General features: G+C 40.5%; 1 protein-coding gene across 1 annotated transcript; it reads left to right on the top strand.

Moving 5' to 3' along the window:
* The first annotated feature begins 293 nt into the window (after positions 1-293).
* cherp (calcium homeostasis endoplasmic reticulum protein) lies at positions 294-19512 on the top strand. Its single transcript, XM_028028607.1, has 12 exons — positions 294-502; positions 1786-1959; positions 2741-2910; positions 7862-7999; positions 8081-8232; positions 8344-8455; positions 9391-9480; positions 9767-9959; positions 11306-11475; positions 17342-17596; positions 18958-19156; positions 19239-19512. The coding sequence occupies exons 1-12, from the start codon at positions 478-480 to the stop codon at positions 19487-19489; spliced, it is 1929 nt and encodes a 642-aa protein (XP_027884408.1). The 5' UTR covers positions 294-477; the 3' UTR covers positions 19490-19512.
* The last annotated feature ends 4264 nt before the right edge of the window (positions 19513-23776 follow it).

Here is a 23776-nt window from a genome sequence, read left to right as displayed (position 1 = left end):
CAGTGGCCCTAATCCTCTTCCGTACGTTTCTGTTGTAAAACGCACTCTTTTTGTTTTTTTGCGACACTAAATGTGTCCAGAGTCTATGAGGCGAGGTTGTACGGTTTATTTATGAGCTAGGTCTAGAGAGCTAATCCAGTGACAGCAGGACGAGAGACACTTTTGCCTTGGTTACCTACATTAATTTTCCTAGAGAGGTTCTTCTTTATTGTATTCATTTGTTTGCTTGTTTAATTATTTATTTAAAAGGGTTTCTGTCAGCAGGTGGCAGTATCGAACGTGATTGATGGGGTATGTGGACTAGCAACTCCTCCCCTCTTCGCGCTGCTTCTGTGAAGTCCTTCCGGTGGACAACAACGGAATTGTATTTTCACTCATTATTTTTGTGAGGATTGTTGGATGAAAAATAGAATATTTCAGCTATAATAGCCGCTTTATACCCTGAGCTACAGCGTTTGACTGTGACACAGAACCAACATGGACGTCCCGAACCCCCCTGAAGGTGAGTAGAGCTCTGCTGCAGCGCAGCTAATAGCCACGACGTTAGCCGCTCCAGCTAACTCGGTGAATAAAGGTGCGGAGCCAGTGGCACATTCTTTGCTGTAAATGTTGAGTTATTATGTGTAACGGGGGCATTTAGCTATTGCTGCCTCATATTTCAGGACATTTAAAACAACAGTCGACTAAAGCGCTGCACATGTAAAATTCATCAGTAGCGTAAACAGTGGAAATAAACAAATACAAATTGAAATAAAAGTAGAACAAACAAGAAGAAAGAAAACTAAGTTTTATTAAAACTAAGTTTTAACTGAGGTGACCATCAGTTAAAAGTCAAATTTAAACGATGACGTCTTAATAGGCTTCCGGGATCAGGCAAAGGGCCATTCCACTTTATTTTTCACCGTTTAGTTAGTCGTTGATTTAAATTAAAAAAATTATTAATACGTGTGTGTGCTTATTTTTTTACTTTTGCATCTGGGCCACATCAGAACTGGTTCAGCTCAGAAAGTACAGATTGGTGTTTGTTTTTCTTTACATGATAATCTATAATGCTCCTCTTTTTTTGTCATTTGTTCTCTAACCTCCTTACTGTCTGAGCACAGTCTCTGTCAAGATTAGTGTTTTGTTTTCCCCTTGTTGCAGGAATTACACATATCATTAATGAAATACTAAAAACTTCTTCTAGATCTTCTCAGCTAACATCTGTGTGTTGACAGGACCCAGTGGCCTTGTAAAGCAGCCCTCTGTAGATGGAATATGCTAAATATTCTCCATTGCTTTACACTGAATTGTTGCTTGAATAATTCTCGGAATGCTATTTAAAAAGTCGCAGCAACAAATACTGGTACATTTCTACTGATTTAGTCAACTTTTCTTGCTAACTGTAACCTGAATGAAATAATATATTTCAGGTTTACTGTGTATAATTAAACATAATGAGTTTCACTCAATGAAGAAAATGAAAAATGCTCTTTAAAGCTCACCTTGGTGTGTCCTTAGGACACACCTTGGTCCTTGGGATGTTAAAGTAGAATGTAGATTCATTTAGTAAAAACATTCAAACTAAAACAGATTAAAGATTGCCAAGGTTGTGAAAAATTAGGCAGAAAGGTCCTTCAACCATTTCTTGACTGGAAGCTGCAATCCGTAGCCAACTTCAGCTTCGTGTCTAACCAGCTGTTTCTAAAAGTCTAGGAAATGTTAAAGAATGTTTGAAGTTACATACATTTTTATTCATTTTTGTTTGCAAATTCATCTGATTCTCCTCATCCTTTCCTTTTTCAGATCAAGAGCTGAGGAATGTGATTGACAAACTGGCCCAGTTTGTGGCTCGGAATGGACCTGAGTTTGAAAAGATGACCATGGAGAAGCAGAAGGACAACCCAAAATTCTCCTTCCTGTTTGGGGGAGAATATTTCAGCTACTATAAATGCAAGCTTGCTATGGAGCAACAGCAACGTATGTAGTTAAATACACAAAGCAGTTAATGTAGCACCACGTAGTGGCACCATTCAGTTCTGACTTTTGCAGTGACATTGTGAAAGCGACAGATAAATCACTGACGTCCCTAAATTAGCATTTCATTATTGCCAGGATTAATGCATCCCAGAGGAGCTGACTGTAAATAGAAGAGTCTAACAGTGATCATTTTTGTCTGTGGGAGAGTGGGCAAGAATAGGAGACTTCTTATTAGTGCCAGTTGGCTGGTTAATGAAGTAAAATTATTGAGTTGAACTCAAAATGGTAGATGGTTTCTAGTCAGACTCAAAGTATCCATGTTTGCGTTTGCTACTTTATTCATGTTGTTGACATGCTTGTTAAATTTTAAATGAGAATCTGGCGTGAAGCCAAGTTATTTTACCTCCTTAACAAGTGCCACTTCAGCCAAAGATTTTAATGGTTAATGTAAATAACACTTCTCCCATTGAACCGATTAAAAGTTGGCAAAACTCTGAATGAGGGGATTTCTGCTCTCGTCCTTTTTTTCCATTTCCGTGTTGTGCACTAAATGGGAAATCGGACAACAAGCCAAGCTGAACCGTTATCCGATTTCCAATTTTGGTTTATTAAACGAAAAACGAGTCTATTTTTGTTTTTTCATTTTTCATTTCAAACGAGAAAACTAACTGTCTGAAAATACACGGACCGTGGATCATTGCAGTTGTAGTATTTCAGTAGTGTTTCAAAGAGTTTATTGTTTTCTGGAGCCTTATAGGTGAATGTTGTTTTGTTTTTGTAGATCTTTTCAACCCTGGAAACAAAGATGTGGTTGACATTCCCCCTCCATCAATGCAGCTCGTTCCTCCACCTCCAATTGCTCTGTCAGCTGCACCCTCGATAGATGAGCTCATTCAACAGAGCCAGTGGAACCTCCAGCAACAAGAGCAGCACCTGCACACTCTCAGACAGGTAATAGAATAAAGAGGAAACAATAATTTAAGCCTATTTAAGCAAGACTATCTACATCACCATTCCCAAAGGCAAAAGGTCACCAAAGATCAGCGGGGGCAGAAATGTTAATATGGAGCTACTACGTACTCTGAGTACACTTAAAGCTCACTTTCTTAATACCTGTTCAAGTTTTTATATGAAACATTTTTAGACTTTTGTTTATGCCCAAGATGACCTGTTGTTTAAACCATGCATTAGGCTGAAGTAAAAAAAGTGGAATTGAAGTAATTTTGAATGTGGTACAGTTTTTGGTTTCTAACCTCAGATTGTTCTGAGCATTTCAGAAACTGTTGATCTATGGGGTTTCTTACACAGCCATCATTAGGGTTTGCAAAGACTGCTTCCTTTTGATTCAGCCAACATTTTGAAGCTGAAACTACAATTCACACAGCTCAACAAAACTGACCAATGACGAACTGGACAAATGTTGGCGTGTCCGACAGGTCCTGATTTGAATTGCAACATTTAGATGGCAGGGTGAGAATTTGGAGTGAAAAACATCAAAATATTGATCCATCCCTTATTGTAGCAATGGTTGACTCTAATGGTAGTAGCTTGATTGTATGAGGAGTATTTTCTTGGCACACTATAGGCCTCATTTTGCCTCATTTACTTAGACTTAGACTGACTTTATTGTCATTTTACATGCACAGGGTGTATACAGAACGAAATTTCGTTGCATACAGCTCAGGACAGTGTTTTGAGCTTCCAATGTTGTGATGTTACTCCAGAATAAAATAAAATACAGTATAAAATATGAATTTAAATCTAAATATAAAATATAAAGTGCAGGACTGACAGTAAAATAGAAGTTATTTAGCTCTGTACATGTGCAAGGTATAAAGTGGAGACCAGATTTTGAGTGCAGTCCAGTTAAGAGTTCAGCAGTCTGATGCACTGAGGGGTATGCTGTTTCATGGTCTGGCATATTCAGGAGAATGTTTCCATCTCCAGTTGGACTCTCACTGGGCAAGTTACATTGCATACGTAACAACTGCAACTTGTTCAGATACTGAAGAATACTGAAGGAGGCGGAAAGTATTGCTATAACAACCAGTGGCTAAATGTCTAGAGGTCTGTTATTGAGCTACATCCCAATAACAGACCAAGCGTAGTTGAAGCACTGCCATGAATTCTGAAGAAGGGGGTTGCATTAAGGGAATGCTTCCTGTAATTGACAGTTATTTTTTAATCACAGAAAAATCTGAAGCCCACGCACAGACAGTTTCAACTTTACTCATATAGTACATTGTGTAGGCAACTAAATCAATCACTAAAAAAAATCATTTCAGAATATCATCTTACATGTACAATGAGCTAAATGCATTTTGCTGACTAGGAGCTGACTGCGTGTGAAAGAGTAATGGAATAGCACATTCAAAACTGAAGTGATGCATTCAGGGCTGGATTTAGGAGGGTGTGGGCCTCTGGGTTTGAGCCAAGGTGTGGGCCCTACTTAATCATGGTTACAGAGTTGCACATCAACATGCACCCACACACACACACACACGCACCCACACACACCCACACACACACATACACCCCCACACGCGCGCACACACACACACACACACACTTCCTTCCCTTTAGGTGGTTGGAGCTTGGCTGTGACTTACTTGTGGAATCAGTCCTATCCACCAACCTCATCTACCTACAACGTCACAAAAATCAGCCACTGTCCTCCATGAGAGGGCTAATGGACAGTCACCAGGTCATCTCCCCATGGAAGTGTTATATCAGTCAGCCCATGTTTGCCAACTTAGAGACTTTTTTCGCTATATTTTGCACGCACAAACGCACATACACAAATTCAGCAGGTCAGGTTTTTAAAGATCTGTGATTTGCCAGAAAATTGCAATTGGTGCACAGCTGTTTCTTTTTTTTAAATTGCGATCTGTGTGTGGCACAGTTGATTACTGTAATCAATGTAGAGACCATTACTACAAACAAAATACATTTAGTAGTTATTAAAGAAGTACTTGAACGTCTTGAATGTGTCTAAACTTGACAATGTTCTGTATTCATTCTCTATGTACTGTATTTATTTATCCCTTACATCTAACTTTTTCATCTGTCTCCCTCCCTCTTTCAATTTTTGTCAAATGAATCTTTCTAATTATTAGGTTTATTTCCTTGCCAAGCTCAGATAGTCAGGGTGAGTATTTCCTTCTCACACAGCTAAACCTGGTCAAACCTTTTATTCGATGAAGACTGGATTTCAGTGCCCTGCTACAGACTGGCGACCTGTCCAGGGTGTACCCCGCCTCTCGCCCGAAACGTTAGCTGGAGATAGGCACCAGCACCCCTCCTGACCCCACTAGGGACAAGGCTGTACAGAAAATGGATGGATGGATGGATGTACTTTATTTTAGCTGCGTGTCAGGGCAGGGCATGACGCACTTTAGCTATTTTGTACACTTTGGACTTTTGCCTGGTGCAGTAGGACAGTTCCTCCCGCTTCTGATAGCAGGAGGCTAAAGCTAGTTCCGCTTTTTTAATTTCGCATTGATCGAGCGAGCAGAGCAGTCGCTTTACTTTTCTGTGACTTTTGCTGTTTTCTTGCTCCTTCAATCATTCTGCTGCGTTTTTCCAGTCATGAAATCCGTTTTAAAGTATCACTGACTTTTAGCATCGTTGAAAATACAAAACACAGCTGCGTTGGATGGAGGATAAATCAGCCTGTTTGGATGTACTCACCACTTGGAGCTGGCTTTCAAGGCGCGATCTGGAGAAGAATTGTTTCTGATGTTTGTAAACTTGTCCCGATGCTTTAAAGTTAACATCCATATTTTGACAGCTCCCTACTTCTTGTCCAGCCCAGCCCACTGATGAGTTCAGCCCACATGAACTCATCAGTTTTTATCCAAAGCGCAGGATCAGTACTGTCCAGTTTTCCGTGGTCATCATTGTGACAAGTGAAGAAAACTGCGCTTTAACTGCTCTGACTCTGCAGGCACCAGATCAGATACAGCTGGCGGACCGTAGAGCCGCTGTTAGCAAGGTTAACATTTTGAGAAGCGGAGAGGGACGATGGTTCTGTTCCATGTCCAATATGAGATTTTAAAAAACTCTTAGATCGGATATTTTCTTATCACCTCTTTGTCGCGCTCTTCTTTTTCTTTCGTTCCTGCGCTCCGCTGTCATGCTTTTTGTTGTTCGCCATTGTGAGAAATTATTCCTTGATGCTCTGCCCAAAGCGTAAGACACGTCAAACTTGGACAAATAATCAAGCATTCATGATGGACGTTTGCCAGAACAAATCAGACAGTTTTTCAACAACACCTCCAAAATCCTCTTAGCCAGTGATAAAATTAAGGCATTCTGACCTTATTCATTCACAAAAATACAAAGCATCTGTCGGGGCCCCCAAAGTGCCGGGACCCTGGGCTGCAGCCCCGGTAAGCCCGTGCTAAAATCCGAGCTTGGATGCATTTATCAAGCCAATAGTACATACAGAACATCCACCTTCTTCCACTTATCCGGGGTTGGGTCGCGGGGATAGCAACCTAAGTAGGGAGGCCCAGATCTCCCTCTCCCCAGCCACTTGTTCCAGCTCCTCCGGGGGAATCCCAAGGTGATCCTAGGCCAGCCAAGAAACATAGTCCCTCCAGCGTGTCCTGGGTTTTTCTCTGGGCATTCTCCTGGTGGGACTTGCCCAGAACACCTTATCATGTAGGCGTCCGGAGGCATCCTAACCAGAACACCTCAACTGGCTCCTCTCGACGTGAAGGAGCAGCGGCTCGACTCTGAGTCCCTTCCGGATGACCCTCACTCTGTCTTTCAGGGAGAGCCCAGACACTCTGCAGAGGAAACTCATTTTGACTGCTTTTATCCGTGACCTCAGTCTTTCCCTGGTTCCAAAACTCATGACCATAGATGAGGGTAGGAATGTAAATCGACTGGTAAATCGAGAGCTTCGCTTTTTGACTCAGCTCTCTCTTCACCACAACAGACCGGTACAGCGCCAATCCTCCTGTTAATCTCCCACTCCCTTCTTATCTCATTCATGAACAAGATCCTAGGATACTTGGGGTGCATTCACACCAGCCCTGTTTAGTCCGCTTTAATCAGACTCTAATTTGTTTGTCAAGAAAGTCCGATTCGTTTCTGTAGTGTGAATGCAAATTTGAATTCCAAACGGACTAAAAAGTGAACCGCCTGAAAACCTAGGTCTTGGTCTGGCTAAAGTGAGCTCTAGCGCGGTTGGAAAGTAGTGTGAATCCAAGTGGATCAAAGACCGTTCCAAAAGAAAAAAGCTAACAGTGCAGGGCATTCTGGTCAATATATTACTTTCTGCTCTGCGGTTAAAGGAGATGTTGTCGGTGGCCACAGCAACGGTCTAGAAAAACATATATGTGTTAGATAGATTAGACAGATCTCATTTATTGTCATTGTACAGTAAATTGTACAAAATAGTAGTTGTATTAGCATTTATAAATACCGTTCTTAGGGCATTTATAAACAGTCAAAACAGATAAAACTGGTGTGATCCAAAAAAATTGCTTGATGTGTGATGGGATCCAGATTCTTTGTTCAACTTGAATATTAAACTGGATAAATATTAAATGCAACTCAATAGCCTATGTCAATATTATTTTAAAATAATTGAAAAATAGGATACAACAGATTTTTTGATGTCTTGACTCAAAATGACAGTATAACAGTCTAGTGTGACCACTGATCTGAAGAGATAAAAAGAAATCTGAAAAAGTTTATTGAGTTTGTTGCAAAATCAATACAAATCCAGAATAAAGGTCTCTTTGCAGCATACATTTGATCTATGAAGTTTTCTTAAATGTAATATTAAAATTCCAACTTGTTATTGTAAACTCAATCTTGAGTCAGATATTGTTACGCCTCAATACGTTTCAGTTGAATTATACAAAATATTGTTTTGTTTTTCATGTAGGAGCAAGTGACAGCTGCCATCACCCTGGCAATGGAGCAGCAGATCCAGAAGCTTCTGGTAGAAACTCAGTTGGACATCACAGAGTTTGACAACCTGCTGCAGCCCATCATCGACACCTGCACTAAAGATGCTATCTCTGTAAACAAGATGTGGTCAAAAGCTATTCAGATATCTAAAACAAAGTTTTCTATCTGACGATTAAAGTGGTCTTCCTCTCAGGCTGGTAAAAACTGGATGTTCAACAATGCCAAGGGGCCACAGCATTGTGAACTGATGGCATCACATCTTCGTAATCGCATCACTGTTGACAGCGCACATTTTGAGCTCCGCCTACACCTCATCTATTTAACCAATGATGTTCTTCATCACTGGTATATAAATAGTAAAAAATAAAGAAGCACTATTGTTGAATTAGCAAAATGTTTTTTGTATATTGCAGCACATTAGTGGTTTTTTTTATTTTTATTTTTATTTTATCCCAGCCAGCGGAAGCAGCAGAAGGATTTGTTGGCGGCGTTGCAGAAGGTTGTTGTTCCCATCTACTGCACTAGTTTTCTAGCAGTAGAGGAAGAGAAGCAACAGAAGATTACCCGGGTAAATCCTTCTACACTTACTAATCTCTAGTCACATTTCACGGTATCAGAAATGAAACTCACATGTTCAGTTTTGTGCATTACTTTATGCAGTAGATTACAAAAAATGTAAATGTCTTGAAAACAGGTATTTTTGCACTGCAGGACCACCCTATCCCAGTTCTGTTATATTCTGGTCCTAGTTATGTTTGCATTGGTCTGGTGGAACAATTTTTCATTCCTCATTGTCCTCTCCTGCTCTTTCTGTACTGCATTAAAAAAAAAAATCAGTTTCATCTCTGAGCTTTTCCTCCTGACCAGAAAACTTCCATCACAGAGTCTTACCAACTTCTGATCAAAAAATGGAGAAATTTTCCCTGGTTTCAAAACTTTGGCTAGAGTGGTGCTTGTATTTCCAGTCTCCAGTGGAGCACAGAGTTCAGATTCAACCCCAACATTAAAACCTTAAAACATTTGATTAAGCACAAGCTGGTGCTCATAATTTAAGGGCAACCATTTCATTGTTTATATGTATTTACTGGGGCCACAGTTGTTGGTTTTTGTCTCTGCAAAGAAAAAGTTTAATATATCAATCTGGTGTATGATGGCACGATGTAGAGCTGAACAGCTGAAAAGAGAATCTACATCGTGCCATCAGGTGAAAATAGAGTGAAAATAGAGTATGGTGGGATTTTTTTTATGCTGTCTGTCAAAATGATGGACATCAAGAAAGTCTAGTGCAAACTCTGACAAGAGTTCTGGAAAATGTCTCATCTCTGTAGCAGCTGACTTCAAACTCATCTGCCAGCTCAAATGGAGGGCTAAACCCAGGGCTTGGCCCTTCTTTGCAAAAAGGCTCAAAGTTAATTAATTAATTTATTCTATTCTTTTTTTTATGGAGATGCTGCTTTTCATCGTCTTTTTGATTACAACCCATCGTTCCTTGTATCTCTGCAGTTGCTGCAGCTTTGGGAGAAGAACGGGTATTTTGATGAAGAGACCATACAGCAGCTGCAGAACCCAGCACTTGGCATTGGACAGTACCAGGTCAGTGTAAAAGTCATTCAGTCTTACAGTATCTATGGAGCATTTCATCAATGACTCATTTTAAAGAGAGAATCCTCAGTCTTTCATTTTACTGGCCTGACTAACAATGCACTCTGTGTTCTTTCACATTGGTTGAGCTGTGTTAGTTTATATTTTGATAATTTTGTTCAAATAATATCAAAATATGTTTGCTGTGCATACTTGTGAATGATTGTGAGAAGTAAAGCCTTGGCAGTTAGGTGTAATCAGTCTGGAACTCTTTATGATTTTGCTCTTGATTTTTCAGGCTTCCCTGATAACAGAGTATGCTGGTGTGGTGCAGCCCATCCAGCTGGCCTTTCAGCAGCAGATTCAGGCTTTAAAGACCCAACATGAGAAGTTTGTTACTAGTTTGAAGCAGCAGCAACAGGCTTGCCCTGCAGGACCAGCAGCTCCACCTGCTGAAGCTGAAAAAGCCCCACCTATAACAACCCAAGCCAGTAAGAGAATCAGTCCAACAAACGGTCTGAGCGTTTGTTCAGTTTTAATGTTAAAAAAAGGAATTTAGTCAGTCCAATATTTACTTTCAAATTCTTGGTTATTTTATAGATATTTCTAGATAAATCTTTTCAGATCTAATGCGAATTTCTGTTCCCCTACTTACTATTTCTGTTGCTATGGTCACGTGGGCCTTCAACATACTTTTTGGTTTTATTTAAATTACTTACTTCACATGGACATCAATAATAATAAGGTTTGCAAAACTGAGCCCAGCTTTTTAAAACGGTTATTCAAAGCATAACCCCACCCCAAACAAATTTTGATAAATTCCAGCAAAGGCGAGTTAAGTAACACTGAGGGGTCGAGTGTGAGGATGAGCGAAAAGGATCAAAGGGGCTGTGGTCAGGATGAAACAAGCTCTGTTGCTTACTTCAACTTTGTTGTTACATTTAGTGACTTTATCAAAAAACTAATGAGACAAAGCCAGCTACTTTTTCTGTCTTGTTGGAGACTCCTAAGGTGATGACACTTTTCAGCTCAGCTGCTGTGTCCTGAGCTGCATTTCCTGCTTCCTAAGCACTGCAATCAGCCTTACAGTCAACAGTCCTGCAGTATACTGTCGCCAGAAGTCAGAGCAGACCAATTCCACTCTGTGTCCATATTGCAAATAAATCGCACATTTGTAAAGCTGAGTAACGCTACCAATCAGTCCTCGCCATGGCAATGCTTGCTATTCCAACTTCTGACTAACTATCAGGCGGGGAATATGTCTGAGTGCAACGGTTTTACACCTGAACGTGGGGCAGAGTGAGTAAAGCTGATCTGTTTTAAACCAGTAGGAGAATCCAACTGCCTAAGCACTGTTTGACCAGAGGAGGCCAGAACAAAATCATTTTTGACAAAATAATGCTAAATTAATACATTTACACAAAAATGTCAAAATTCACACAGAAACATAAAAATAGAACCCTAAATAACCTATTTAGACAGTTTATCAGAAAAGAAGTTGATTTTGGGGTGAGTTACTCTTTAATCACTGTTAATTACATTTAATAAGTGAGGCAATTACTATTCCCCAAATTGCCAGGTGGGGTGGACCATTTCTCCCTTATTGGAAAAATCTGGGTAAAACAAAACTGCTTTTTGTACTTAATCAGGTTATCTTTGTCCAATACAGAAAAATATGTCATAATCTGAAACATTTGAGTGACACAAAAGCATATTATTAGAATTTTGAATAAAGAATAAAAAAAAGAACTGACACACTCCCAGTGTTAACCCAAATGAAAGTATCCAGGTGGCCACAACAAGGCTGTCTCCTATAGCTCTAATTTAATCTTTTTAGGTGCAGGAGATGTGAAGCCTCCTGTGATTGGCCCTCCTCCAGGAGACTTTGATGGAGCTCCACCCAGATCACAGGACCCCAAAAACTCCAGTGGGCCATCTGATATGCCACCCAACAAGCCTGCGTGGTTTGAGCCTCAGCATGTCGGACCCTGGAACCCCAACCAGCCGGTAAACGTCCATGTGTCTCTGTATTTGTGAAAAGTAACAACCTTCTTCATGGTTTCAGATGTTTTTAGATCATCTCCATATATGTGCGCGTAAGGAATGTGCAATATATGCACATTCCTTACGCACATTCCTCATCATGCTTTTGCAGCATGATGAGGAAGCGCTTGTTAAAAAGGTAGATGCAAAACCATCAATTATCTGGACCTGGTTTGGGTTTAACCTCCAGTGGTCTTGGCATGATGCTCAAGAGGAGCATGGTAGATGTCATGGTCAGACAGCAGGGAACTAAAGGGTAAAAGCACAAGCGAGGTCAGTGCTACCCTGCCAGGATGCGCACCGGGTAAAGCTCGCTGGGTCCATTGGACCCCTTTTCTTAACTTTCCCAGTTCCTGGGGTCTTTGCGCGATGCTCAGGAGCTCGGCAAATGTTGCGGTCAGACAGTGAGGAAGCGCTGTGGGGAAGGATGGTGATCTTTACAAAGTCACACAAAAAAAATTTGTAAAAGGACACAGTGCAACCCCGCTGGACAGTGCACAGAGTAAAACACTAATGGGGTCTAAATGATCCCATCTCTTTCAACCCTGGGAAGGTTAAACAGTCTGACCAGGACCAGAAAAATATAATCTGCAAAGTGCTTGTATTTCCCCCCTAGAAGAGAAGAAATACAAGCATTTTGTTTTGCCACCTTTAAACGATACATGTGCTTGAATACCAGCTAACTATAAGTTCCAGTCACAACACTGGGAAGATAAAGCTGGTTCAATGCACACATTCATTACATCAAAGTTAATTTGTTTCTATAAAGAGATAGCACATTAGTCTCAATGATGACTACCTGGTTAAATCAAAGTTAACCAGGTGCTGGCCATAAAATTAGAATATTATGAAAAAGTTGATTTAAGTCGGTAATTCCATTGAAAGAAGTGAAACTTGTATATTTGTTGATTACACACTGACTGATATTTTTCAAATGTTTATTTTGTGTAATATTGATGATTATTACTGACAACTAATGAAAGCTCAAATTCGGTATCTCAGAAAATGAGAATATTACTTAAGACCAATACAAAAAAGGATTTTTAGAAATGTAGGCCAATTGAAAAATATGAACATGAAAAGTATGAGCATGTACAGTACAGCACTTAATACTTATTCGGGCTCCTTTTGTCTGGATTACTGCAGCAATGCGGCGTGACATGGAGCTAATCAGTCTGTGGCACTGCTCAGGTGTTATGAGAGTCTAGGTTGCTCTGATAGTGACCTTCAGCTCTTCTGAATTGTTGAGTCTGGTGTATCGCATCTTCCTCTTCACAAAAGCTCATATATTTTCTATGGGGTTAAGTCAGGAGAGTTTGCTGGCCAATTAAGAACAGCGATGGCATGATCCTTAAACCGGGTACTGGTACCTTTGGCACTCTTTATAAATTTGGTCAGAAGCAGGAAGCATGAAGTGCTCTAAAGCAGTGGTCACCAACCCCCGTGGACCAATTGGTACCGGGCCGCACAAGAAATAATTAAATACTTCCGTTTTATGTGTTGAGTCTGGAGGATTTTTTATTTTGAAAATTCTTTAACCGGATTCTGTCGATTAACATTGACCCCACAAGCAGCAGAATGAGTTAGAAACAGCAGCAACATCATCGGTGTCGGTCGTCTCGACGCGCGCCTCCCCTCCCCCCGGTCCCGCAAATTTCCGAAGTGTTGCGCGCAACCACTTCCCCCTGGTCCGCAGCAAATATGCGAAGTCTCGACCAGTCCGCGGTACTAAGAAGGTTGGGGACCACTGTTCTAAAGCTCCTTGGTAGATGACTGTGTTTACCTTGGACCTCAGAAAACACGGTGGACCAACACCAGAAGATGACATGGTACCAAACCATCACTGACTGTGGAAACTTTACACTTGACCTCAAGCAGAGAGAGAAGAGGCACTTGTTGCTGTGAGGTCTCTTCTCTCTTCCTCCAGTCTCGGGAACCTGATTTTTAAAAGAAATATAAAATTTACCTTCATCAGAGAACAAAACTTTAGATCACTCAGCAGCAGTCCAGTCCTTTTCCTCTTCAGCCCAGGTGAGACACTTTCTGATGCCGTCTCATTTTCAAGAGTGGTTTAACAAAAGGAATGCGACAGCTGAAACCCATGTCTTGCATATATCTGTGTGTGGAGGTTCTTGAAGCACTGACTCCAGCTGCAGTCCACTCTTTGTGAATCTCCGATACATTTTAAATGTAGCCATAATTGTTTAGCCTACAAAACTAGATTTCTAGTTTTAGTCTAGACTAGTTTACACTTAAACTAGACTAGGGCCCATTTAAAGGCCTTTGCAGGTGTTTTGAATTAATTAGCTGATCAGAGTGTGGCACCAAGTGCCTTCAATATTGAACCTTCTCAAAATATTCTAATTTTCTGAGATATCGAATTTGACGTTTTCATTAGTTGTCAGTAAAAATCATCAACATTAAACAAAATAAACATTTGAAATATATTGCTCTTTGTGTAATGAACAAGCATAATAAACAAGTTTCATTTTTCAATGGAATTACTGATTTAAATAAACTTTTTCATGATATTCTAATTTTATTACCAGCACCTGGTTTACCTGGTTAACTTTGATTTAACCGAGTAGTCATCATTGAGATTAATGAGCTGCTGCTAATCATTGCCAGGTCTCACTTAAAATGAGATTTTTTTCAAGGGAGACCCGGCAGTGATACGAAGCAACCTAAAACAAAACAGTTGAAACATTACATTCAAATAACATCCAAAAAATCAAGTGTTAAACAATCTTTAACACATGCAAATATATACATTCCACTAAAATGTATATATTTTAGTGGAATATATGTATATATTTTAGTGGATTCTATTGTAAGTTTCATGCAAACATAACGTGATATCGTTACCGAAAGGTAGAAAAAGGCAGTAAATTAAATTAGCCCAAATTAAGACCAGTAAAAGGTAACAAATAGAATTTGACTTGGTAGTAAATTTTTCGAAAATATTTTCAGGAGTCCTTCAATATATTTAGAATTTTACATTGTTGCTGACTTTTTGTTTTAAGTCCGATTAACTATAAAATCTGTACTAAAAATGATAACTTCTCCCAGAGAGAGAGTTGATAGACTCGATTGGTTCCGCTGTCCGATCTGTTGTGTGCATGCGTAGTGTTAGAAGTGCCTAACGTGTTGATACTCGTGAGTCATTTTGCGCCTCGCCATGAGAAAATGTAAGTTTTTACGACTTTGGCTCGATGACCAGGTGACAGAGAAGCGCTTTATAAAGTATGCAGGAAAAAATATAAATCTGATCTGGAACGTCGTGACTGTAATCAAGCCAAACAGAGCGGAGCATCTACCATTCATTAGCAGCGGATTCCTGCGCAGGGGAGCAGATCCCCTTTTCATTTTTTGGTGCGACACAAAGCAATGAAACTTCAAGCTCAGCTTTGAGCATAAGTATTGCCATCACACCTCAGCAGAAAGCAGTATTGCCAGCAATGCAACTGGTAGAGCAGACAGCCAGTGGACCTTACTGACACCATTAACTTCAGAGCTGAGCTTCTCTGGCGCCTGAACACGGCTGCTACTAACGTAAGTTAAATAACATCACCAACTGCAACACAAACATATGGCAGAGTGAACATGAGCCAAAATTAAAATTCTAATGCAGTTTTAGGAAAAGTAGTAAAATTTTACCTGTACACGATTCATCAGCTTTATTGAAAGTAAAATATCGGCTTGTGAAATTTATACATCATAGCATTTTGTTTATATTCTTGAAAAAATATATCCCAAGTATTCTGGAAATGCTTTTGAAATATTATTTACATGTGAGATCTTGGTCAAGATACAGTCGCAGTTACAGCTTTATCCCCCAGTAAGTGGGATAAAGTTTTGCCTTACCTGGGCCATCATGTCACATGGGTCAGTGCTGTGAATTCACTGGGGGTGCACCGATCGCAGTTTTCTGTCCGATCGCCAATTATCGATCTTTAAAAACCCAATTCCGATTTTGCTCTGTTCCATTTTTTTTTTTGTCTGAAATGTTCCTAAAAATTTCTTTTGGCAACAGTGGGGTGACTGTTGTTAACTGCAACCATGCAGACATGACCTGTTAGAGGAGTCAATCAGTCAAACCTCTCTCGGCAGAACAGAAGAGAACACTGGCAGATTTTCAGACCTTTTCTGCGGTAGATGAGATAGGGGTATAAGATTGGCTTCACATGTAAGTATCGGTCGATCAGCGATCTTCCAAAATTAAAGAATCCGTGCTGATAAATCAACTGGCCGATAAATCAGTGCACCCCTAGAACTCACCGCTCCCCCAAAAGAGACAGCTGCTCGCTTTTGTGTGGGTAGTGAAAATATTGTAGTGGTAGTAAAAATAGATAGTAAAAGGTAGTGAAATCAAGTCTAGAATTCCTACATAAACCCTGTTGTGATATGAATATTATGCCCAGTGATGTCAGCAACGTCGGACCACTTTTTTTAGTAATGAGTAATCTAACGCATTGCTATTTCAGATCCAGTAGTCAGACTACAGTTACTTATTTTAATCAGTTTGTGCGTTATTATTAAATTTTGTAATTTTCTTTTATTTCCTCTACGTCTTGGGGCGTGACTTACGTTTCTGTGCGACATCAGCAGCAGTGACAGAAATGTAAACAATGGAGGGAGGTGCGCATTTTGTTGCTGGAAAAACAGGAACTAATTTGAGTTTTGGTAGCCAAGTCTGATTATTATAGGTGGCTTTGGGCTTGCAAATTTAATGAGTCGTGGACCGCGGTTTTTGGGCTAGGAAATAAGCAGACATAAACGCCAGAATTTGTCTGACATCCAGTTAGTGTTAGTCACACTCTCCCTGTCCATCATTTTCCGAATGAGCCTTGCCGCTGTGTCTTTGTTAATGTCAAGGTAATATGACATCGAGTTTCGCGTTGCGCTACAACAAACTGCAAACATCGAGACTAATCTGAACAGTGCAATAAACGTGAAAACAGCTATGAATGAACGTGTCCGTTAAGTTGCGCAACTAAACGCCATTGTAATTATTAATAATAAGATAAGTGTCACAAATCTGTGCAGCAGCCATCTGAGTTGTGGAGCCGCAGGAGGAGCTCTGTGCGCTGCGCTCTGACAACAAACGCAGGGCCGTAACAGAACCTGGAGGCTGGGCGGAGGGTGTGGGGTTGGAGAGTGGAGGGCTCTATTTATAGTTTTCCAGACAACAGTGGAACACACAATAATACGCACAAATTACTAAAGTTATTTTTGTACTGTTGTAACCATTAAACAATTTCCCTTTCAGTTCAACCTTATAAGGGGAGACACATTGTTGATGTTACCATTATAAAATAACTTGCAATTAAGTATTGACAAAGATCAATGTAATTTTCACAGGTGGCAAAGAGTTGTTCTTAGCAACTGCTGAAAGTAACTTAAAAAGTTACTTGTAATGTAATTTAGTTACTTTCCAAATCAAGTAATCTAACTAAGTTACTTTTTCAAGGAGTAATCGGTAATCCAATTAAAGTTACTTTTTCAAAGTAGTAACTATGTAACATCACTGATTATGCCATATCGCACATCCCTAATGCATATTGGGGGTTGCATGACTGCATGTTTTTTAAAGTCAAAGTCAACATGATGAAAGTTGAGTCAACTTTAATTTGTTGCTGTGAGACCATATAAATGCAAGAGAGGAGTCTTCACAGTCATTCACAGGCTTTTTTAGGCCATCTATATGGTCTAAAAACTGACAATACAAAGCTTCAACAAAAGCCTGTTATGCAGATTAAAATAATCATATTGTAAATAAGCATCAGCATAGAAGTAATGCGACACATCAGAAAACTGCCTGTTTCCCCAGCCTCCCTTTGACATGAACCAGCCCCCACCTCCCTGTCCTCCGTGGAACAGTCATGAGGGAATGTGGAACGAGCAGAGAGACCCAGGAAACTGGAGTGGAGGTCCTCCGAGAGATGGAGGCCCCTGGAGTGGGCCAGGAGGTTCTGAGCTAGGTCCCCCGTCTTGGAATTCATTTGATCAGCAGCCCCCCTGGGGGAACCAGACTGATCAACCTCCATGGGGCCAAAGAGAGCCCCCATTTCCACCACGAATGCAGGTATGTATTGGCTTTCTTTTGGTTCCATTTCCTTTAAGTCACAGTGTAAAGATTGTTGAATGTATGCTATTTAGTCAGTGAGTTCCGGGGCCTCATGTATAAAGCGTGCGTATGCACAAAAAATGTGCGCCACCATATTTTATGCACAAGACAGCATGTATAAAAATTAATGTGGTGAAAGTTTGCGTAACTGTACGCAAACCTTTTACTTGACGTGAAAATGTGCGGCAGCCACACAAACATTTTTTGTGGACAATAACAAACTACAAAGCCTCAAAAGTCACCTAACTACACTGAAACCTGACTTCATTTATTTATTTAGACTATACTAATCTGCTGGGAAATGTTGATTATAAATTATTAGTATTTAGACTACTCAGACTGACCACCCTGGGGATCTGCGCAGAAGAAGGAACCGTGTGTTACCGGTCCAGCTGGAGCTGTTGAAAGGTCAAGACAGTCATCCCTTCAGTCGAGCCGCCAGCTTTATGAATGCACCTTTATGGACAGAAAGCATCTCCATTCTGTAAATGTGCAACTTATGCACATGAGTCCTCCATTTAATAAACTTCCACATTCCCCAGGCACCGCAATGAACTCTCTGGCATGCTATCTGTTTTTCTGTCCTGGCTGAACTCTCTGCTGTTCAATCAAGCATTTACACTTGGGTCTCTTTGTTTTCTTTTTTTCTACTGGGAATTTTTTTCTTTATAATAATAAAAATAAATTTATTATTTTTATTTTTAATGAGGTGACCTTATGTTCCCTGAAAATACCTTTTTAATAAAATATATAATTATTATAATAAGTACTTATACTGCTGTAAACAAGGACCGATGCAATGGTTATTGCTTCAAATGGTGGCAGCCTTTCGGATATTAATACTATGTATTTATGGGTGGTGACAGGGTGGACCTGCAGCTGCACTCTATTTACCGCAAATTAGATTTATAAAGGAACGGTGAGCAGGTATATGCGTACGTACAGCTTTATTCATCTGAATTTTTTTGTGCGCCGTACTTTTCTAAATTTGTCCACACGCCAAGTTTTAGTGTGAAAACCGCACACTCTTTTATACATGAGGCTCCTGGAGTCTGCCTGAATGGAGAAACCTTTTAGGCAGACTCTATCAAGGCATTCTAGCAGAGTTACAGAAAAAAGTCTTACTTTTCACTGACACCCTTTGACCTTTTAAGCTTTGCTTTTTGGCACTTTTGAGGTTCATTTCACAGGTTTTATTTTCACAATGGCACAATTTGTTGGTAAAGACTTTATTAGCAGAATTCTGTCGGCCTTGGTATTATATCGCTGCTGTTTTTTTGTTTTTTTTAAATAACTGTTTTTTATGTTGTAATTCTTAGAGACCTCCCCATTTCAGAGGACCTTTTGCTCCACACCAGCAGCCCCCCCCATTTAACCAGCTCCCACCACCCCCTCACAATTTTGGAAGATTCCCACCTCGCTTTGTGCAGGAAGACTTTACTCCCAGACATCACTATGACAGACCGCCTTACACCTCACATCGCTTTGACTATCCTCAGGGAGGAGAATATCCTGGAGGTCAGTGATAGTAATTCTACCTCTCCTATTCTATATCTTTGTAATTATGTTGAGTAATTTCAAAATAAACTCTGTTCGACAGATATGCCAGGTCCTCCACTTCACCACCACCCCAACCAACGAATGCCTCCACCAGCTATAGGAGCCGATCATCCTCCATGGGGTACGGGCCAACACCCAGACTTTGGCCCACCTCAACATGGCTTCAATGGCCACTCCCCTCACATGCGCCATCGACAGCATCCCGTTCAAGATGACCCAAGTCTAGTTCCAAACGTACCCTATTTTGACCTGCCAGCAGGTCTAATGGCTCCATTGGTCAAGGTACGTTAGTTGATTCTGAATTTGGGACAGTGGTAATAAGTAGGGGTGTTTTGATGCCATATTTTTCTGGACAGAGTACAAGTACTTCAGTTTAAGTCACCAATATCGATGCCGATATTGACACCAAGTAAACAAATTGGTACTTATATTTCATACAATAGCTTGCTAGGTGTTGACATAGCAAGTCAACACTGTGTTCAAACTAATCAACAAACTACCTATTCAAGCCAGTAGAAATGGCCTACACAGCACTGTTGTGAGCAGAGCAAAGCTGAGGATAGAAGCGCGGATGTTTAGAAATATATCTACCGTCATACAGAGAGATGGAAAAGTTTGATAGTGAAAAGAAAAAGACGGCAGCGGTCAGTCAGTAAAGCAAGTATGATGGCATTTTATGGCCAGGCTAAGAGATTTTTTTTCAAAAACAAGAATAAAGGTATAATATTATGAGAACTAAGTCATATTAGCAGAATAGTTTTATTATCGACAGAATAAAGATAGCAATATTGCCAGAAGAAAGTCGTTAAATTATGAGCAAAAAGTCATTTTAAGAAGAAAAAAAAGCTTCATTAAAATAATTTGTGATGTGACCAGCTCTGCAAGTCTAGTTCTTTTTTTGAAATAAAAAGTTCTTTATTAAACAGTCATTTCAAAGTCCTTCAGGTGATAATTTGATTCTGATGTGTTAAAAGATTAAGTATTTACTTATAGCAATTATAACTTTCCAAGACCCTCATTATTCTTCATTTTAGTGCAGTCATCATAAAATTACGACTTTATTCTCATTACGACTTTATTCTCGTAAATAAATTCTTTATTCTTTATTTCATATGAAATATAAGCAGTATTGCTGCAAATTTTCCACAATAAATGTTCAAAAACTGAACACCTTGTGAAAAACGCTAAGCTGAACAAGCTGACTAGTAACCAATTGTAAAGTAAAACTTTAAAAAAGATTTTACTGTGTTAAGTCTAAAAACACTCATCCCAGTGAATCACTTACATCTTTTCTCTTTCAGACTGAGTAGTCTTGATTACTGAACTTGGTAATTGTTTTGAGACTCAGACCAGTAAAAGAACTGTTTTGATAAGCAGGTCATATAAGGCTGGAGCCACGGGTTTGTACAGAAAAATGATTAAATATAAGATTCGCAATAGTATTTCAATTCTTTTGATGGAAGGGCAACAGTGCACTGAGTAGAGTGTTTGCAGGTCCAGGGATCATTCAGAGTGTCTTATATTATAGCAGATCATGATGTTAGAATAGAATAGAATTCAACTTTATTGTCATTGCACTGTCACAAGTACAAACAACGAGATGTAGTTTGCATCTATCCAGAAGTGCTCTACGAGATTTAAATATTTATTTACAGATGTACAAGACTATGTATGTATGGACTATAAGGGGTTATAGCAAAGAGATATAGATATTGTGTATAAATATAAATATGGGAGCTACAGTATATGCACAGATTATACAGATTATACAAGAATGTTAGGGAATGGATTATATAAGTATATAATATAATACTAGATAAATAATGGCAGATAAAATTTACAGGTTGTACAGTATGTGTGTGTGAAGAAAACAGTCCGTGATGTGTGTGTGTGTGTGTGTGAGGATAGTCCATGTGTTATTGTTGTATGAGAGGATAGGGGAGTACAGTCCTTATAGTTTATGTTTTATGTTAGGAGGCGTTCAAAAGCGTGACAGCTGTGGGAAAGAAGCTGTTCCGGTGCCTGGTGGTTCTGGCCCGTAGGCTTCTGTAACGCCTCCCAGAGGGCAGGAGGGAAAAGAGTGTGTGTGCTGGGTGAGTGGAGTCCTTTGTGATTTTCCCGGCCCTTTTCAAACACCGCTTCCTGTAGATGTCCTTGATGGCAGGGAGCAGTGCCCCAGCGATATACTGGGCAGTTTTCACCACCCTCTGCAGCGCCTGCTGGTCGGAGACAGAGCAGTTCCCGTACCAAGCTGTAATACAGTTGGTGAGGATGCTCTCAATGGTGCAGCGGTAGAAGTTCGTGAGGATCTCTGAGGACAGGTGGTTCTTCCTCAGGGTCCTCATGAAGAAGAGGCGCTGATGCGCCTTCTTAATGAGTTTGGAGCAGCTGGTCGTCCAAGTCAGGTCCTTGGAGATGTGGACTCCCAGGAACTTAAAGGTGTCCACACGCTCCACCACTGTCCCCTTAATGTGGATGGGTGGATGTAGGTCAGCGTTCCTCCTGAAGTCCACGATAAGCTCCTTGGTCTTCTCGGTGTTCAGCTGCAGGTTGTTTTTGTCGAACCACTCAGCCAGACGGTCTACCTCATACCTGTAAACGGCCTCGTCATTATCTCTGATGAGGCCGATCACCGTGGTGTCGTCTGCAAACTTGATGATGGCGTTAGAGCCATGGACAGGTCTGCAGTCGTAGGTGAAGAGGGAGTAGAGGAAGGGACTCATCACACAGCACTCCGGTGTTTATGATTATGGTGGATGAGAAGTGGTTGTACAGCCGGACATGTTGAGGTCGACTGGTCAGGAAGTCGAGCAACCAGTTACACATGAGTGAACTGATGCTGAGGTCTGTGAGTTTGGTAATGAGTTGTGATGGGATGACAGTGTTGAATGCTGAACTAAAATCTAAGAACAGCAGTCTGGCGTAAGTGTTCTTACTGTCCAGGTGAGAAAGGACAGAGTGCAGTGCTATAGAGACTGCATCCTCTGTGCTCCTGTTCTGCCTGTATTCAAATTGGTAGGGGTCTAGTGTGGGGGGGAGACAGGATCTGAGGTGTGCTAGGACCAGCCGCTCCAAGCACTTGGTAATGATGGGGGTAAGGGCTACCGGGCGGTAGTCATTGACTCTGGTTGGGTTTGGATTCTTGGGGATTGGGACGATGGAGGTAGACTTGAAGCAGGTCGGTACTACAGCGTGGGCCAGGGACAGGTTGAAAATGTCCGTCAGCACTCCTCCCAGCTCCCCAGAGCACGTTCTGAGGACACGTCCAGGTATGCCATCAGGACCCGCAGCCTTGTGGGATTTAATCCTGCTCAGAGCCGCTCCTACGTCAGTGGGGAGGAAAGTCAGTGGCTGTTGGCCTGGGGTGGTAGCTGCTTTGGTTGCAGTTGTGGTATTCCCTCTCTCAAAACGAGCATAGAAGTTGTTAAGTTCGTTGAGGAAGGAGACATCAGTAGAAGCGGGGGTGGTATTGGGGTTCTTGTAGTCTGTGAGAATCTGAAGGCCTTGCCACATGTTATGATCTGCTATAATAATATCACTTCTGAAATGTTACCACCTGCAGTTTGCTTATCGCCATGGTGTTGGAATAGAAGTCGCCATCAATACACCTGCTTCATAAATCCACTGTCATCTGGACAAAGCAGGCAGCACTGTGAGGATCATGTTCTTTGATCATGTTCAGTGTATTTAACTTTGCATTTTAACAATTTCTGACAAAACAGTATTGAACTGCTTTGTCAGAAACTTCAAAGACACAAGTGAAGGCCTCAATAATCACCTGAATCTGTGACTACCTGACTAGCATACCGCAGTTATGAGACTGAAGGACTGTGTGTCTAACTAGGTGGTCAGTAGCACAGGAGCACCACAGGGCACTATGCTCTTACTATTCCTTTTCACTCTGTACGCTTCAGACTTCTGTCATCTCCAGAAGTACTCAGATGACTCTGCAGTTGTCGGTGTATCAGAGATTTGATTTAACATTATTTACCACAGCATTTAATTTCCCTTTTGGGTCAATAAAGTATTTTTTAATTTGAATTTTGATTTCAAAAACTTCATCACAGAAACATTTTTAAATGTGTTCAGTTTGATGACACAACTATTCAGTGTGGGATTATATTTTGTCTTTTATTACAATCAGCAGGTATTGAAGATTACATTAGTATGATCTGCTATAATAATATCATGGCACAGTTCTGCTGATTGTGTGAATGTTCTGCGTACATTCCTGCCCTGGTCAGGCTGACCAAACCAGAGATTCTGCAGCTCCAGGTTTTGCACCTGAAACTGCAGAATCTTGGAAATCACAACTCCTTATTAGAAAATATGAATCATAAAACCAAAACCGTTGAAAGTAACATTTGTTATGCAAGCAAGCGGTGCGGTAATATTCCAGAAGCAGTTTGTTTTGCAGCTTAAATCTATATACGGTACCTGCAGGAAATCAAAATATATATCAGATCTGAATAAATCAGTTTGTATGCATTTTTTCTCTGATCTTCAAAAGATATCTTTTGCATTTTATTAAAGTTTTGTTGATTTTTTAACTGCTGACTCGTCTTTGATCTGTCACGT

Source organism: Xiphophorus couchianus, chromosome 9 (assembly GCF_001444195.1).
Source record: "Xiphophorus couchianus chromosome 9, X_couchianus-1.0, whole genome shotgun sequence".
NCBI lineage: Eukaryota > Metazoa > Chordata > Actinopteri > Cyprinodontiformes > Poeciliidae > Xiphophorus > Xiphophorus couchianus.
Note: the sequence above shows the minus strand (reverse complement) of the source record. Positions and strands in the feature narration are given on the sequence as shown.